Source organism: Melozone crissalis, unplaced genomic scaffold, assembly GCF_028551555.1.
Source record: "Melozone crissalis strain CALT ecotype California unplaced genomic scaffold, PUWL_Pcris_2 ptg000005l_1, whole genome shotgun sequence".
Taxonomy (NCBI): Eukaryota; Metazoa; Chordata; class Aves; order Passeriformes; family Passerellidae; genus Melozone; species Melozone crissalis.
This window is the reverse complement of record NW_026535783.1, coordinates 27291272-27310046: the sequence shown is the minus strand read 5'-3', so window position 1 is coordinate 27310046 and position 18775 is coordinate 27291272. Positions and strand designations below refer to the sequence as shown.

The window sequence follows — 18775 nt, the reverse complement described above, 5'->3', positions numbered from 1 at the left end:
GGCTGTGATAGGAACTTAAGATAATTTGTTCTTTTCTATAGCTAAGTCTCATGTTGTGTCATGTATACCCATCCATTTGTTTGGATGTTCATCCTGCTAGTAAGATTTGTTACTGAATTTTTAGCGCTGACATAAGTAATTTCCCCAAAGAAGTTTCAGTCTTGGCAGCTCAGAGGATATTCCTCTTACCTATATGTTGACTTGATTTTTAAAACATACCTTTCTGTACTGTTTATTTAAATGTTTTGAGTTCATGTTCTCTGTTGCTCCTGTACTTAATTATTTTGATTGTGATGCTCCGCTGGCTTCTTCTAATCTGGCATTTACTTTTTCATTATGCTTGTGTGAGTACCAACATTATGTATTTATATTTGGGACATCCACAGCAATTGGATAGTGATGCATTAACATCAGAATCCTTGCCTTAAAGTTTACTTCTCTAATTTGTAATCTCTTAACAACATGAAAAGTTAATGCTTTGTGTGTGACTCACATAAGCTCAGTGCTGTGACTTCCATAAGCTCACTGGTCTGGGTTTACTGCTGTAATTAGGCTAAAATCCTGCAGCAGATAGTCTGCGGTAGCCCCATTCTTGGGGATCAGGTTTTCCATTGATTACATGAAGGATGCTCAGAATTTTCAGTTTGTTCTTCAGAAGTGTGCCTCCATCCTTCTTGGAGCCACTCTCCGAAAGTCTGGTAGCTTGTTACGAGCTGTGGAGTAACAGCAAATAATAGGTTCCTGTTCCCAGGCTTAAAAATTGTCAAGAATCTCTGTGACTAGACATAAAAACTCTTGTACCAGAATATTCAGTAATACCAAAGCCTTTCTCAGAATGACTTTTTGGTTTTTTTCCTTAGAATTTTCATATGTCCTGTAGGTGTGTGTTTATTTCCTGTGTATAGAACTGGACTCCTGCAATGCTATATACATCTTCCTTTTATCGAGCAATCCTATGACATCCTGACCATATTTGTTTTGAACAGGGGTGGACGAAAACCATTGGGATTTTTATCTTTAATTTGCAAAAAAAGTAATTCTGAATCTGCAGAAGACACCAAAGGGAATAGAGGGAAGATCCAAAAGCCACGAATTGTGACTCCAAAACGAAGTCTAAAGAAACCCACTCCGTCCACTAAGGATGAGAGGGAATCTTGTTCCTTTCCCTCTACTTCATCATCTGTAGAACATGAACATGTAGCTGCTGATGCTACAGTTACGGTATGAGTTTACTTTTGAATAACCATGCATTTCTGAGGTGTGAAGAACAGAGAATTAGTTGTTTCAGGAGTGAGTAGATGGGTGTGTAGCATTCATGTTTTGAGTCCAGTATCTGTTCCAGTTGACAAGATTCTGACTTGTGCATGTTTAGGAAACTTGCAGGGGAACTAAGGTGATTTTTGTCTGCATGGATATCTATTTATTTCTCATTTTCAGTAAACTCTGATTTTTTCCCCCTTTGGTCAAAACTTCCTACATAAATAAAATACCCTTACAAATAGATCATGTGCATATATATGTAAATATATTTACACATACACACTGATGAAGACTGTTAAGAGCAACCTTTTCTTGTTTTATCAGGTTCCAAGTAACAACTCACCTGAGAAGCCCCCTCTCTGTGCTAAAGATCAAGAGAAGGAAGGAGAACCAACCAAAATCTCTGAGTACTTTTTCAGTGACATCTTTATGGAAGTGGATGATTCAGAATAGCAAAGGGTTTCATAAAAACCTAGGATCACAGAATATACTGCAGCAAGAAAAGAGTATTTTAAAAGTTACAATTCATTCTGATATTCATTATGCCACACTTATTGTCAGCCAGTAATAACAGTAGCAGATAAAATATCAGGAAAGTGATCTCTTTAACATTCAGGGGAAACTGAACATTCTCCGAAAGTGATGTAACAGATTCAAAGCGGAAGATGGAAAGCAAAGGCTGAAAAGCCTCATCTCCTGCTGCTCCTTTAACAAACTGGGTGCGATTACTAATAAACCCCAAAACATGCGACTGGAACTGGGATGCGGGGTCGGACAAAGAAACCATAAACCAAACGTCTTGAACAAGCTCCTCTACCTTTGGAAACTCCCTGTAAACTATTATCACTGAGCCCAGCACAATAGCAACTCAAATCTGTGCCCCTTCACTGTAAAAGCTACGTGTTAGGCACAATACTGGATCTATCTCCAGATAAGAAAGTATGCCTAGGGACCAGAAAGGTATTAAACCCTTAAAACAGCCTAGGGACCAGAGACAGGTGAAGGCCTCCATCCAGAGAGAGATGAATTCAATCAACATGGCTACTGACTGCTTTATCTCAATGCAGAGTAAGTAGAACCAAAATGCAATCAGTACAGGATTTTTCCCTTTCTCAAACCACATGTTGGGCACTAAAAAAAATGTATTTGTCCTGGTTTAGGGCAAATTTGAGAGGAAATTTTCAGAGGGGTCCCTCTAGAAAGCAGATTCAAGTGGCCCCTTCCCCAACTGGTTTGGAAAGATTTTCTTGGAGAAAAGTGGAAAAAATCCTGTTTATTTAACAAGCAAAGTATTCACAAGCATAAAAAAATGAACAATACTAAATAATAACACCTGTTGCTGTTCTGAAGAGATGGCAAATTAAGAAAGTCCTTTCCTTGGAGTGTAACTCAGCTCACTCAGTCTATTACCAGTTCCTCCTGTGCTGGAAAATGCTGTGTCCTGGGCTTCAGTGGGCCACAGGTGTGAGGTGCCCATGTTTTTCTGGGTTTTCAGTCCAGAAGAAGGCTGATCAGTTCCCAAAAAAAAGAAAAGCCACAGTCCAGGGAACTTCTCTGCCTCAGCTAGCTAAAACCTAACTAAAAACAAAGGAAAGCTCTCACCTGCCATCCGTCTGTTCTGGAGGCAACACAGTCTGCGAGAGAGAATGCAGAGGAGCAAGTGCAGCTTCTGATAACAAGCTCTGCACTTCTTCTCTTCCCCTTTGCTCTCGGAACCAGTCTTAAAGGTGCAAAACTTAATATCCAGCATAAACAGAACAGATGATTTGGGATACAAGCATCATAAAGTCACCCTAGGACACGTTAATTAGTGCTGTGAAGATGAAGTGGATTCTTTCTGAAGCAACCCAGGAACTTTCAAAATGCTGACATAGTCTAAACCACTACAATGATGTCATAGCACCAGACTACTTACTGACTGCCAGCTTATGGTTTCACTTGTTTAGACACTGATAGTGAGTGCATGACTATACTACAGAAAAGTGCAATGAAATAATGTTTAATCTCGCAACAAGTATCCTTTTCCATTTTAATGCTAAAGCTTCTTAGTACTGACTATTCAAGTTCTTTACTTCTTTTTGTGAAGTATGTTACATTAGAAGGAGGAATTAACCTTTTGGGTATAATGTAATATCTGAAGATCAGAAGGCAAATACTGGAAGTGATGTAGTAAATACATACATACATATGTCAAGCACTTCAGGTGCTTTTGTTTGAATCTCCAAATTACACATTTTTGTAAGAGTTTTTTAACCACATAGTTTAAAAGATTGTAGCATGAAAAGCCCAGTAGGATTGGTTCCTTAAAAATTTGTTGAAAACTTAAAAATGCAATTTACTAAAAGATGATAACAAAAGGTTAATGTTTGCAACCTTTTTTATCACTTGCAGGAGGAGATTGATGTTTCCTAGTATAAATGCTAATTTTCTTCTAAATTGGAAAACAAAGCTATAGATACAATTTCTTCTCCCTATTTTTATGTGTAGTTGTTTGTATATTTACTGACTTCCTCAGTTTCCGTTGTGCAAAGTAGCACAAAGAGATTGGATTAAACCATGATTATATAATGTCACTTTTGAGGATTTGCTGCTTTGAAGCACTTGAATTAAAAGGGTTTTCTTATGTGCATGTCTGCTTGTACTGTAACTTGTCATAAAATTCTGATTTAGCTTTAGATTTTAGTTTAAGTTTTTATTTACCTCATCAAGAAATTTGTCTGGGTGAGGTAATTAGGTTTATGCACTCTGGTTGCTGAAAGAGTCAATATTTAGTCTGAAACTCCTGCTTGCAGTAGTAGCTTGAGTAGTCTTAAAATTTTTCCCATTAATTAATACTTGCAGGTACTTTTTCAAAGCAATTTATTATGAAGGTTAAACTGATGTTTAAGTGGTGTTGTTAATGCTCTCAAGAAACCTATCATCAGGTTTGGACTGGGTAATCCTTTACTGGCAGGTAAATAATACAAATATGTAGTTAATTTTGAAATAGTCAATGAAGTTTGAGAATGTTTTTCTTTTCAGAAGTTGTTGGCAAAGCTTCTGAAGGAACCTTTAAACTATTGTCAAAGAGGAGAAATACAGAAGAAAGCTAATGTTACTGCAAATTGGTATATTAGCTCTGCCAGTGAAATGTCACTAGCAGCAGTATTCCTTGAGGTGATGGAAAAGGGACTAGTGGTCTCAGTGTAGAGTAACTTACTTGAAAGCATCTGATCAACCCACTTCACCCCCCAAAAAACCCTCAAAAATACAACCACAGTTTCTGTTCAGATGGTATCTTGTGCTTTGCCTAATCCGTTTAACTTGAAATGTTTATCTAAGTTTTGTTCTACTGTAAACATTATGAAAGAGATTCATGTATACATGTAACTCTATGTATTGTATATCTTGTAGATATTAAGTATGCAAGTGTTTACTTCCTGATATGTCTGGCATGTTTATATCAATTGCACTCATAGAGCCTAAAAATAGATTCTTGGGGGAGTGGCTATGAAATAATTGCTGTGAGTACCTTTTGAGTGAGTTCTGAGGGGATAATCATTCTATATTCAGTTGCATACATTTTAGCTTGCATTCATGTTATAAGGGGGAAAAAATCAACTACTTCATTACTAAGATTTATGGTGCCTTATCTGCATTGTTAATTGGGGCTATGCTTTCTTTTTTCTTGCAGCAAATAACATGCACTTTGATAGAGAATTTTTTTTTTAAGAACAAATTTAATTTGAATAGAAATAAGAGAATTTTGTGTTTTGTGTATGGAAGTTTTATAATGATGAAGGATGTAAGAAGATACCATTGAAATCTCAATATGTATGTGTAGCATTTTTACAAAGATGTGGCATAAAACTGTTTTGCTTAGAGTTGTCTAACGCCTTGTATCATCACATACAAGCTTTCTGTGTCAAAGGAAGTAGTCCTATTCTTTATGTAAATTATGTGAATAAATTATTTTCTTTTACCTGTGTTGCTGTTTATCTAAGTTTCAAATGCAGTTTTTAAATACTTAGAAGTCCACAAAGCTAATAAGTGTGAACTAAAGGAAAAGCTGAAGTTTGGGCTGCACCATTGGGGTGCGCACAGACCTGCTAGTAACAGGCTGAGCATGGTTCAGGAGGAGGATCGTCGTTGTTCCCTGGTTTTGTTTTAAGAGTAGAGCTTAATTTACTTGGTATCAGACTCCCTGCTGTTACCTTTCTCTAAAGATAAGGGCCTTGACTTGAAATAAAACTGGAATACTGAAGAATAGCAAAGTTTTCACAGAAGGGAGAAACTCGGACAAAGATGGTTGGATTTTAAAAAGATTATCCCTATTACTGTACGACAAGTTTCTAAGAAGGGCAAGGGCTTTCCTAGCCTGTGCGTGAAAACAGTTTTCACGTGTGCGCGTCCCAACACACCTCTTCCAAAGGGTGTTCTACAGCATTAGTTTGTCCAGGGGCCTGGGCTGGGATTCCGCGGCCGGGCCGGCCCCGCTGTGCCCATTGGCTGCGCCGGGGGGAGTGGCGGCGGCGGCGGCCTGGGACGTCTGCCTCGGCTCGGCTTGCTCGGCCCGGCTTGCTCGGCCCGGCCTGGCCCAGCCCGGCCATGCTGCTGGGTGCCCCGCGGCTCTCGGGCCGCTGCCTTGGGCTGCTGCGCCCGCTGCTTGCCCGCGGGTACCGCGGCGACGCTGTGGCGGCCGTGGGGTCGCCCCCTGACGCAAGCTCCGCGCTCTACCAGGTAGGGCGGCGGGGGTTGCAGGGCCCGGGCGGGCCGCGGGGCGGGGCGGGCCGCAGCAATGCCGTGGAGGAGTCGTTGCGGCCGGGGCGTGAGGGACGTGGCGGGCACGTGTCCGCGCACGGTCCCGGCCCCGGCCCCGGTGCCGCCCTGCGGAGCAGCGGGGGCAGCGCCGCGCCCCGAGCGCCCAGGCCTGTCAGCTTCTGCGGGCCGAGCTCACGCATACCGTGTGAAAAAAAGGCGGGTTAGTGCAGTCGTCTGGCTCATGAATATTTTTGCCCTTTTAAATGGGGATGCCAGCTCTTGCTGCGTTTCAGGCTGATCGATACTGTGCTAGTGAGGTGGAGGCAGGGTTTGTAGACAGTGGAAGATGGAGTCTGATGATTTCAAAGTTGCATGTTTTTGTGTTTACAAATTGATTCCCGAGTTGAAAACAGCTGAAATAGCTGTACAGAGCCATGGACTTGCATCCAAAAGCATCATCTTTTGAGGAGGAGAGCTAGGTGTAATTCCAGTTGTCTTTACGAAGAGAGCAGTACTTCCCTCTGGTATAAATACATTTATTTTTAATGGGGCATTATTAACGCCATCATATTCAAAAATCGTGTTTACAGTTAGTCTGAGAAAAACATGGCTTTAGGTATGAATCGAGGCTGATAGGAGGGCATGTGTTTGTTTTCGTATTTGTTCATGTAAAATACAAAACTGTGTGAAGAAACAGCATGTACTCTTAATGAGATAGGTCCATTGGTTCTGTGTTTGGTTCTGTGCTTTGTTTTGCAGAAACTAAATTTGGGACAGAAATTAGGTGGCTGAAGCTTCTCTGTAATGTCAGAATTTGTCCATATGCATATATATATATATATATGTATATACATACAAAGCTTGTGTATGTGAAGTGTGTCTATATATGTGCACATATTCATATTTTGTGTACCAAAAAATGATAGTATTTTAATAAAGGTGTTCACTTATCTGAGCTGCCCCCTGATTTGCCCTTATGTCTGGGTTCCTTTCAACCTCAAAAGAGAAGCAAGGCTTGGTAAAATAGCTGATAGTGTTAGTATTTGGTAGAAATAATTTATGGAACACGCTCAAGTGCAAGCACTGCTTTACAAACACAAAGAGGCACTTCACCACCTGAAAAAAAAGTAATACAAGGAATAACAGCACAAACACAAGAAGACATTATGATAGGTGATGAGGGTCTTGCCTTCCTTGGCTGCTGTTTACCTTTCTGGCTGTGAATTCAACTAGACAGGCTGGCCTTGATGATGCAAACTGCCCCTTGAACCAGATAGGCAGTAATGTAATTTAAAGGTGAGTGAGTCTAAATTCTGGAAAATGAAACAAAGTCTCTTTGAAGGTTCCAGGCACTAGCTCTTACATGCACTGTGGTGATGTAGCAATAATTCATGTAGCTTGTGCAGTCACTGTTGGATTCGTGTTTAGAGTTTGCCTCTTAATTTTGCATTGAAATTTGTAGAAATCCTCATATTAACAACAGAATTTCACTCAGTGTGCTGGTGCAAGGACCACTTTCCAGAAAGAACTTGATGCCAGTTCACTGACCTTTTTTTCATTATTTAATGACCATAATGAAAAGCTCACAAATACATGGTAAAACTAGCATGTTTATTTCTGAGAGTAGTCTTTTCTGTGTGTATTCAGAATTATTTTAATACATCCTTATTTCTCTTTGGTAAAGTATAATGGTGTTCTATTCTGGTTTAAGGCATGAAAGATTGTGATAGAAGTTGGATGAGTTTAAGCAACTCTGATGGTTTTGCGCAGTATTTTTTACAGTTTATCTAAAAAGTCCTTTCGCAGTTTTCAGGTAGAGTAGCTAAACTAGCTACAGTGAGTCAAAATCTAATGAGAAAGGTTATGACTGTGATTACTGTTCCTCTGTTAACATCCTCTGCCATTTTTCCTGCTTTTTTTGGTTTTTTCCTATGTTAAAGGTGAGTTTCTAAGCACAGTATTGTGTGCAAAAGGAGAATGTGTTTAGAGAAAAAAGACTGAACAAGGAGAAACAGGAAAAATTTTTGGTGTGTAAAGGTGCAAAATGACCCAGGTGGACAAGCTGAACACTGATGTAAAGTAATATTGGGTGTTGTGACAACTCCAGATTTCTAAAAGTATGGAATTACAAGATACATTTTTACCTTTCAAGAGAGTCTGTTTAATCTATTTGTGGCAATTACAAAGGCAGAAAAATAATGTTGTTTTGAATGTCACTCTACAGTCAAAGCACTTCAAATGTGAGCTGAATCTGTTCATGTTTTTATTTTATTTCTGCTTTGTTTCTTTACCTTTCAATGCCTAAGTGAACAAACTCAACTGCAACATTTGCAGCATCTTCCTAAAGGAAACTATAAGTGTGTGTGTTCAAGTATATATGAGAGTTATAGAGAGTTAACATGGATTTACCAGCTGGTTTTTTTTCTGTGAAAGTAGGCTCAAACATCATATAAATGAGAATTAGACAAGGCAATCAGATGTTTTTGTGCAGCATGTTCTTTTATTGCAGTTGCATTTTTCAAAAAGGTAGTAAAGTTCTTAATGTGTTGGCAAAAAAACCCTAACAAATTAAGCTTGACTAATACCTTCAAATTCCTAAGAAACTGTAAAAAAATCCCACCTTGCTGTAATGTGCACATGGAGTTTTGGATAATTTGAATGAAAATGGTGAGCTCAGTACTGATTCACTCATATTCAGATTTTGAATCTTTGTTTTTCTAGAAGTATGATAGCAAGAACAACAGCTTAAAAAAAAAAACAAAAAACCAAACACAACCAAACCAAGACAAAACAAAGCAAAACCAACTTTTGTTTTATCTTGTTTTTCAACCTAGACAACAAGAATCTAAAAAGTGTTTACCAAAATCTATTTGATCTAGGTCATTCATCCTTTGGTACAAGTAATAAGGACACTTAATTCAAATCTGTGGTTTTTACAAAGTTAGATTCAAAATGCAAACAAACCTATGCCAAAGATAAACAAAATCTAAGAAACAGCACTTCAACTCTATAGTAACTAGTTTATTTTAGTTTATTAATTTCAGAACTAGTCTTTTCCTATCCTAACACAATAAGATTTTATTGTATAACATTTTGATTAAATGCTTTGGGATGCTTGAGAGAGGCTAGTTCTAGGGTAGAAATGTTACTACTTTAAAGACAATACAGAGACAGTATTTAGTAAGGGAAAATTAGATTTGGAAGAGAAATTAGTCTTGTACTTCTTATGTTTGTTTATTAAAAAATTAAATATAGTCACCCTGGGTTGAATTTAAAATTCTGTTTTGCTCTCCACTTAGGAGAACTATGAACGAATGAAGGCACTGGTAACTGAGCTACAAGAACAAGCAGAAAAAATCAGGTTAGGTAAGTATGAAGGTCTAGATTTTAGAATAATAACCCGGTGCTTGGGCTTGTTGAACCTCAAAGAGTTGGCCTTGCCTATTGATCCAGCCTGCCCAGATCCCACTGCAGAGCCTTCCTGCCCTGCAGCAGGTCAACACTCCCATCCAGCCTGGTATCATCTGGGAAATTACTGAGGATTCACTCAATCCTCTGTCCACATTGTTGTTAAACTTATTAAACAGGACTGGATCCCAAACCAAGCCCTGGGGAACCCCACTAGTTACACGAGCTGGATGTAACTCCAGCCAGAGACAGGGCCCAGCTGTCCAGACAGGGCCTTTTACCCAGCCAAGAGTGCACCAATCCAAGCCATGAACAGCCAGTTTCTCCAGGAGAAAGCTGTGGGAAATGGTGTCAAAGGCTTTGCCAAAGTTCACAGAGACAACATCCACCGCCTCCCTCATCCACTAAGTGGGTCATCCTGTTATAGAAGGAGATCAGGTTGGTCAGCCAGGGCCTGCCTTCCCTAAACCTGTGCTGGCTGGGCCTGATCCCCTGGTTGTCCTGTGTGTGCTGCATAATGGCCCTCAATGTGATTTGTTCCATTTGTTCCCCTGGCACCAGTGTCAGACTGACAGTTCCCTGGATTGTCTCTCCAGCCCTTGCTGGCAGTGGGTGTCTAGACTAACTTCTGGTCACCTGGGACCTTCCTCTTTAGCCACACCTGCTGGCAAATAATTGAAAATTACTCAGTGACTCCACCAGCTCCCTCAGTACCCTTGGGTGGATCACATTTGCCCCCATAAACTTGTGTGTGTTTAAGTAGTGTTGCAGGTCACTGCCAGTTCTCCTTGGATTAAAGGAGCTTCAGTTTGCTCCCTTCCCTTTGCTCCCTGTCTTCCAACTCAGCGGGTTGATATCCTGTTAAAGACTGAATCAAAGCAGGTATTAAGTACCTCTGCCTTTTCCTCATCCTCTGTCACTATAACTCCCCATGCATCCAATAAAGGATGGGAATTCTCTATTGTCCTCCTTTTATTGGTTGATCTTTTCCAAGTTTCTAGCTGTAGTTGAGCTGGCAAGGAGAAAGCAGGTCGGTAGTAGTTTAAAAGATCAAAATCTGTGTTTCTTCTTTTTGACTTGTAAGGCTGCCTGAATGAATTGCAGTTGACTATAATTAATGGAAACAATAAAATGAAAACATTTAATAAATGCCTAATTATGCTGCTAGAGGCTGAGCATGTAGCTTTAATTGTGCCCTATCATTATACTGGTTTTGTCATTTCATACACTCTTTCTTATATAACGCAATTTCTTTTGCAACTTTGGAATGGAGCACAGTTAAGTTTTTGTGCTCAATGCTTTTTCTTTCTTGCTGTGAAACAGGGATCCAGGGTTTCCTGAGGACATGTTAAAACCCATGGGCTGCCTCTGTCTTTTATGGGTGTAGAGACTGTTCAGCAATTAATGAACTAATGATGTGTGCCTCATAAACTAATGGTTATGACCTTCTTCCTTGCTGCTTGTTTGCCTGTTACACAATGACAGGACAAGACCATAGTGTTCATCTTTCCTTCATCTGAGCAACCTCTACCAGAATGTTAGAGTGACATTGATTGAAATTGCTTTACATATCATTTAAGTATATAAGAAAAATTAGGTACCTATGTTGAATGCTTCCGAAGTATATGTGCAGCATCTTTAGATTTCGCTGTAAAAGCTGTCAGAGGATGAGTTCTTATTTGAGGTCTTTGCAATGAATGCTTCATTTGTTAGCTGTTACTCAGTGTGTAGGGCTTTTCTGAATCCATATCCCACTCTACTGAGTAATCCCCAGCTGTGCAATAGGAAGTGGTCCCTGCCCCTTTACCACAGGTGGTTTTCTGACAGGAAGCACAAGAAGCAGGTGAGATATCTTTAATTTCCATGACTGATCATAGGACATCAGCAGTTACAGAGGCGTAGGCATTGTTGTAAAGAAGAAATTAGGAAGAGGTTTCAACTTAAATGCTTCCAAGTGTGTTTCATTGTTAAGGACACTACTTCTCAGGATGGAGGTTAGTGCAGGGTGGAGTGTCTTGATGTTGGAAGAGGAATGTTCAATAGAATGGCTACTGGAAGCAAGCATGTGTGATGTGCCGAGATGACAAAAGTCTCAGATGGAAGTTATTTTTGCAGCGTCACACAGTGTAAATGAAAGACTTCAGAGGTGTGAGATAGTGTAGTTATGATGTAGTGAGATGTTGAGAACATGGATGAGAGTAGTATCTCTGTGGGTGGATATGAGAGGTCGTTTTTTAAGAAACTTGTACAGAAAGAATTTACAAGATTTAGACTTAGGCTGGATATATAGATCTAATGAACTGGCTGAACTGAAAATAAATTGTGGGCTTTCTGGCATGCCTGACAGGTAGGAAATTATGTGTGTGGTGATCAAGGAAGGAGGTGGGGAAAAGGACTTCAAGGGAGGCTTAGAATCTCTGTTTCAGTTATGTGTAGCTGACAGAGAAATCCTGGAGTCTCAGGAGAAATGTCAGCAAAACATAACATCTTCATTTTGGACAGGGAGACAATTTTAGAGTGATGAGGCGGATCAGTGATCTGTCTACACTGAGAGACAATGTTTGTGTAAGTTGTTACAAAGAGGCTGAGGTGTGTCAACAAATCTTGAAGTATTGAATGACACAAAGCTCTAGAGAGCAAAAGATTTAGGATGACCTCTAGTGAAGAGTTGAAATGAAACAAATATAAACTTGATATTAAATGCTGTATGTCTGAATTCTGCCTACAGTTTTGGCATGGTCTAAGGAAATTAATCTAGATGGTGCTGGGTCATTCAAGAATGCATTCAGTGTGGCTATTATGAATGAGTTCTAGGGATTAGTATTTCCTGTAGTTCAACTGATGTGCTTTCTACATATTTTTGTTTTCTGCGCTTGTGTTTATTGCCAAGCAGTGGGGGAAAGTTTCAGACAACTATGTTTATTAAAATCTTTGCCTCAAGACTAACTGTAAAAAATGAGGTGGAAATAAATAGGTTCTAAAAAACAAGCCTTTTTATCAATACCTTAAATCTGTTTGAAGTAGAAACTATTATTTATTATTAAGGTTCATACTTCAAAAACTGGAACTCATCAGCATTTCCATTCAAAGTTTTAATATAACTGACGATTTATCTTATCTACGTCCATAGAAAATGTGACAATTTACTGTTGTATCACAGGAGGTGGAGAAAAAGCTCGTAAGCTTCATACATCAAGAGGAAAGCTGTTACCCAGAGAAAGAATTGACAAGCTTATTGATCCTGGGTAGGTGCTTCCTTTTTCTTTTCTTAAACATTTCAGGTTGTCTCTTGCAGGTAAATATTGCAACAGGCTTCTTTCCTCTTTAGCTTCCATAAACACTAACATGATGAACACTAAATAACATTATTGTAATTTTACAGAAATGTTCTTTGAAATACTGATCTCCTTTGAAAAAAATCTTTAAAGATTTAACCTTTAAAGTAAGATTCAATGGCAGATTGAACTAGTAGTATTTTACCATTTTATTTCATTTGTCATTATTCAGGTCTCCATTTTTGGAGTTCTCCCAGTTTGCTGGTTACCAGTTGTATGGTAATGAAGAGGTACCTGCAGGAGGCATTATCACGGGCATTGGACGAGTATCTGGGTGAGAGATTCCAGTCATCTACATTACTTATGATATGAAAAGGAGGAAGGTATCATTTTATTCAATTTCCAGTATTAGGCTGTTAGTGTTTTTAACGTTTTGTTTCAGACACTCAAAAATCAACAAAATCAGTATCTCAATTTGTTTGGCCATAGCTAAAAGGAAGTGAGGTATTCTATTTTGTTTTCTGTTTGTTGGAGATTTTTAGTGTATCCCACTAACTAAACAAAACATACATGAAGTTTCAGATGTCCAATGAAGGAAAGAGATGAGTGCATTTGGAAAGCTTTAAAAAAATAGCATGGTATTTTAGCCTAAAAATTAGTTTTGCTTACTTAAAGTACCTCCAAGACTGTTCTTGAAGTTAATTATGGTGCTATGCAGGATTATTTTACTCCCTAAAATAATGGAACAGGGCATTATAGTGCTGAGGCTGCTGTTACAATGTGCCCTTGAGTGAAGGCAGGTGAGAAGAGCTCTCTTAGAGCATCAAGGCTTCAAGAGTCCTTGACATGTTGCATTTCTTAACTGACATACATATTTACTCATTAGAAATACTTTTCTCTCTCATAAACTTTTTTTTATTTTTAGGACGGAATGCTTGATTGTTGCTAATGATGCAACTGTCAAAGGTGGTACCTATTATCCCATCACAGTTAAAAAACATTTACGTGCTCAAGAAATTGCAATGCAAAATCATCTCCCTTGCCTTTATTTGGGTAAGTCCCATTGCAGAAATAGCCAAGGTCCAGTGTTAAGGGCAGCTGATGTGTCTGCAGATCTGACTAACCAGCAGTGTGTTTGAAGCACACCTATTCAAACGTATTTTCATCCATACTATATTATCTTTACAGAGGATTGGCACAGCTTAACAGGGGGGTGTGTACACTCCTGCTATAGGGCTTGGTTCATAAAATACAGATGCAGCTGTTAACACTGTATCACTTCTTTCTGTCATGGATAAGCAACACTTCCTGTGGACTCGTGCAGTCAATTCAAATTACATCCTCCACCAGAATGTACTTTTTTTTAACTGTATCTGTATGAGAAAACATCCCAAGGAAATAAAAATAATAAGAGTGATAAAATTGTCAAAAATATTTTGGATTAATACATTTTTAGGATTTGGGATGAATTTTTTTGAAGCAGATATTTAATTCTATTTTATTTTACATTTTGAGTTTAGCTTATTAGATCAGTATTTAGCCAGATCTTCATGTAAGTTTTACTTACATATGCTTTTATTATAAAAGATGAACAGAGTGACAGATATCTGTAATGTATTACTGATAGTGTTTTCTTATATGGTTTTATACAAATACAAGAGGTTTCTGTCAATGTCTTCCTTTCAGCCTGAATTCCCAGTCTAATGACTTCTGAACCTATTAGCCAGTTTCAGTCAGCTTCGATAGAGAGTTGTAAGAAAGTGTGTATTCCTGTGGGTTTTGTGTATGTCAGCATCAGAGGAGAAAGACCTTCTACTCCATTTTAAAAAGTAGGGCAGGTTATTCCTTGTCTGTTCAGCTTAGTTTAGCAACTTAAATATCAGCTGTTTGCCAGTCTGGATGCTTGCACTAGTTAAATAGTCAGCATAAATACAGGTTCTGGCCAGCCCAAGTGTTTGAAGTCTCTTGCCCTGCTGATAAGTCAAACATGTGAATAACACCAGTAGAAGGATTAGGAGAAGTGGGAACTTGAAACTTGGTAAGATGGATACAGGGACAATGTGGGTGTAGATTTTGTGGGATTGCTATAGAAAGAGTCCTGAAGGGAAGGAGAGGACTAAATTTGATTTTAGTTTTTAAAAAAACAGAAGAAACTTAGCTTTGCTGTTTGCGAAACAGCTCTTACCATTTTTTTCATCTGAGTTACGAGCAAATTCTGTCTGTTCAAAGAAGTCTTTTTTAGTGAGTATCAGTGAGCAATTGTGGGTGATTCTACTCTTTTAAGATCTTTTGGAATGGGGAACTGTAGGACACAGCTATGCCTTTGAAAGAAAAGTTTAGGGGTTTTATTCCGTCTTGAGAGGTATAATCCATGAATGAACAATGTCATTCATATCTGGTGAGTTACTTTAGCCTTGCAGTTTCTGTACCTGGGCTTATTCCAGTTGATTTGAACAATGTGATAAGAGGGAGTGCTTTGTAGTCAGTCAGCACTGTGCTGCCTGTGTAATTTTCATGTTGTTTGAACTGCCTTTTCCACCAGTGATAACAGCTGCCTAGGTGCTAATTCTCATGTGGACATCTGGTGCCATTTGTCACTGAGTCAGTCACTGGTGTGGACATTTTGTTTTGGCTGCAGTCATGTAGGATGAGAGTATGCATACAGACTGGTGGTTGTACATAAAAATTAATTGCCAGGAGCCAGAATTCTCAGAGATGCTTTATCTCCATGTGCATTTCTTCATAGTCTTCTGTCCTTCTTTGGATACCTCTCGTGACAGGTTGTATTTTCATTAATTGGGAGCAGAGAGGTAGCTGCTGTTGGAGACCTGTGAGCAGGAGGGTGCATCCTGAGGCAAGGGCACATAGTAAATGAATGATCTTAAAGTTAGTTTAATGTCTTTGTTGTGAAGTTTAATCAAGCTATGAAAGAACAGAGGCAGCACCTTTTGAACTCAGTGGTGATTAGCTCTGCCTTTTTCTGCAGCTTGTGACAGAATTGTAATAGAATAGTTGAGTTAAAATTGTACATTAATAGTGTTCTTAGTTTGCAGCAAGATGAGTTTATTCAAGGAGGTATGGTTGCATCTTTAAGTGTGTCTGAGTTTATTTTCCATGAAAATTATTGGGATGGATGTTATTTTGGAGAGAGCTGTTTACTGTTTTTCTTCTTTATTTTTCCAAAAAGAATGTGCTATTATACCTACATTCATGGAAATATATACACAGTGATAGTAACTGCTGTATAGTTTAGGTAACATGCAGATGCTGTACCAACAAGTATGTAACGCTGTTCAAAACATGCTAATATAATTCGATTCATTCTAGTTGATTCAGGAGGAGCAAATTTACCACGGCAAGCAGAAGTATTTCCAGATCGAGATCATTTTGGCCGTATTTTCTATAATCAAGCAGTCATGTCCTCACAAGGAATTCCACAGGTAATTTGCTTTTATCTAAGAATTAATGTACTAAATAGTTTTTATGTCTGCTGCCATTACCTCTTTCCAAGGCTTGTGCCCATGTTTTGTTTCTGATTGCATTGTGTTGTGCTAACCTGATGGCCCAGTCTGGGGCTTGGAAGCACTGTAAATACAGTAACTGTCCACAAAAATTCATTATAGTTTTGAAGAAACTGTCTACTTTCTTAGTCTTAGTGTTAATGATTTGACCTACCTGCTCCTGTCTGGGAGTAGGAGAGAAATGGACTTGGGAATGGTATGTGGGGCCATATGAGAAAGCCCTAGAAAATCTCTTGGGACAGTTCTGCATCAGCACTGCAAAGGTGAGGACCCCCTTGAGGATGGCTAATAAATGAGACATATTTTCCACTAACAAGGGTATGTGTATATATATAAATCCATTTTATACCCTGATGTGATTTATGCTGAAGTGGCCCTAATAATAAGGTTATTTTCTAATGCGTTAATGATGCACAGAATTACTGTTAGTCACAGTTCCTGGATTTAGAAGTGCTTTTGTGTCATGGTTCACTCAGTAATACATAGGGATTGGTTTTTTGATGCAGGTGGTGTGCTAGGGAAGGAAAACTACATATTTTGCTGAATCTATTATTCATGAAGAATGTAAAACATTTGAGGATTGCTGATGGGCAGCTATGGCTGCAGTGACAGTGAAGGGCAGGATGTACAGTCCCAATGGAGTTGAGAAAGACAGGTAACAGAATAAAGACTCAAAGGGAATTGTTAGCAGGGACCTGTGAGAAGCTGCCAGGGAGAGTGGAAAAATCCATAATCTTTGAAGATAACCTACTGCAAATAAAGGAACACTACAGAAGAGCAAACAGCTGGGTAATTCACAGCCTACAGAACTGCTGTCTACTCCGTCACTCCCTACCTCTTTGTATGGTTTTGTAGCCCTCTCTTATACTGGCCTTATACTCCCTTTTGCAGACCAAAAAATTCAAGCTTTCTTAGCTGTTCTTCCTGCAGTGTTCCACACCTTTGATGGTCCTAGTTCATCTTCTTTTCCCGATCTTACTGTATCTTTTTAAGCATGAAGAAGACAGACTGCACCAAAAGTCCTTAGAACAAGTCAAAAAAGCAAATTGTATGGAACTTTTTAGAACTACCAGTTCTGAACACCAGTTCTCAGAACTAGTCTTTTTTTTTTCTTTGACCAGAAGGGAGAGCAGACAGCTTCCTCATTTAGCACTGAGGCACAGCAAAATTCATTTGAACTGAAGAACTCTTTCACTTTACCAGGGGAAAGTATATACAACCTTCCAACAAAACAATATATCAATAGAAGGAATAAAGACATTGTTTGAAACCTGAATTCTTTATGGGCATCTGCAAGTGGTCAGAGCAAAAAGAAGTTATGGTCATAAATCTAGGTTCTCTTTAAGACCTGTGATCTATACAATCCTGACAGATTAATCTATGGCTAATTACAGTAAGAGCTGAGGAATGCAGAACATTAAAAATTATTGAACCTCTGTTTTCTATACAGTGAGAAGAGCAAAATCTATTCTGAGTGAGAAACAGGTCACACATACTGTGGAACTTGTGATGACAGTATTTATTTTCAAGAAAAAGTTCTCTACCACACTTTGAAACCCTGAAAAAGCTGGTCATTATCCTAGCAAAGGGCTGGGATACAGTTTAATTTATGGGTGCCTGCAGTGGGCCATGAGGTTCTTGCAAGTTATATGTCACAGCGGTTATTTCACTCCGTGTTGTCTGAGACTGGGCTGTCACACAACCAGAGCCCATGGCAGTGCTACGACACAAATGCCACCATAATACCATTATTCAGTGTTCTTTTTCAGAAGAAATAAAACCCTTGAGAGACGATCGTTGCTGGATTCTGCTGCCCTGAGGCTCAGGGGGACACGATTCCAGCCACTCACAAAAGAGACTCCACTGAGGCCTTGGGCAGGGTTGTTGTTTTTTTTTTTTCTGGGGGATGGAGTTAGTAGAAGCCAGTACTTGGAGGGTGAAGCAGATGCACCAGTTAAGGATACTGTATTCAGTCTGACTCCTTACATGACAGATACTGGCTCCGCAGGATTTCTGAGGAAACTGCCTGTGTTACCTTGATACCTTTTTGGCACATTTTGGAAGCAAGTAAGAGTTCAAATCTTCAACCATCTTTTACTCTTCCAAAGAATCCCACAGTCCATTGTCTCTATAAAAATCCAAGGCTGAAGATTCCAACAATGCACTAAATCTCTTTAGGAAATATGACATAATTTACCTTCTGCAGTTCTTTCCTACAGTAGAAGTAGACCACTTGTAGTGATTAGGTAGGTCTCTAGAGAAAAGCAGTGTTTAGTTAGAGCAAAAATACTTAAGAGAAAAATACAGTTTGTAATCATATAAGACTCCCTGGTAGATCTAGATTGGTCCTAGTGTTTTTTTGGAACAGCAAATGCCAAAGGAGTGATGTTTTGCTGAATTATCTTTTTTTGGAGAAATTTTGGAAAACCTTATTTTTCCTAGAGAGTTCAGTCGTGATCTGCTTTGAGTAATGATTTTCAGGTGTTATGTCAAAGATAGATGTGTATACCCAGCTTGCAAGGCTGAAATTACTGATCTTGGACAGGACCTTTCGAGAAATGCTTGACCCTA

General features: G+C 39.0%; 2 protein-coding genes across 2 annotated transcripts in view; both read left to right on the top strand.

Annotated features, from left to right (window-relative positions):
- Positions 1 to 5221, top strand: part of BDP1 (B double prime 1, subunit of RNA polymerase III transcription initiation factor IIIB) — a 52587-nt gene extending 47366 nt beyond the window's left edge. Inside the window, exons 41-42 of the mRNA XM_054288925.1 lie at positions 987 to 1221; positions 1585 to 5221. Of these exons, the coding sequence (XP_054144900.1) occupies positions 987 to 1221; positions 1585 to 1713 (364 nt within the window). The 3' untranslated portion in view covers positions 1714 to 5221. The remainder of the gene's footprint in view (positions 1 to 986; positions 1222 to 1584) is intronic.
- A 624-nt stretch (positions 5222 to 5845) lies between these two features.
- Positions 5846 to 18775, top strand: part of MCCC2 (methylcrotonyl-CoA carboxylase subunit 2) — a 37165-nt gene continuing 24235 nt past the window's right edge. The window contains exons 1-6 of the mRNA XM_054283200.1: positions 5846 to 5979; positions 9300 to 9366; positions 12569 to 12653; positions 12916 to 13017; positions 13609 to 13736; positions 16011 to 16123. Coding sequence (XP_054139175.1) covers positions 5848 to 5979; positions 9300 to 9366; positions 12569 to 12653; positions 12916 to 13017; positions 13609 to 13736; positions 16011 to 16123 — 627 coding nt within the window. The 5' untranslated portion in view covers positions 5846 to 5847. The remainder of the gene's footprint in view (positions 5980 to 9299; positions 9367 to 12568; positions 12654 to 12915; positions 13018 to 13608; positions 13737 to 16010; positions 16124 to 18775) is intronic.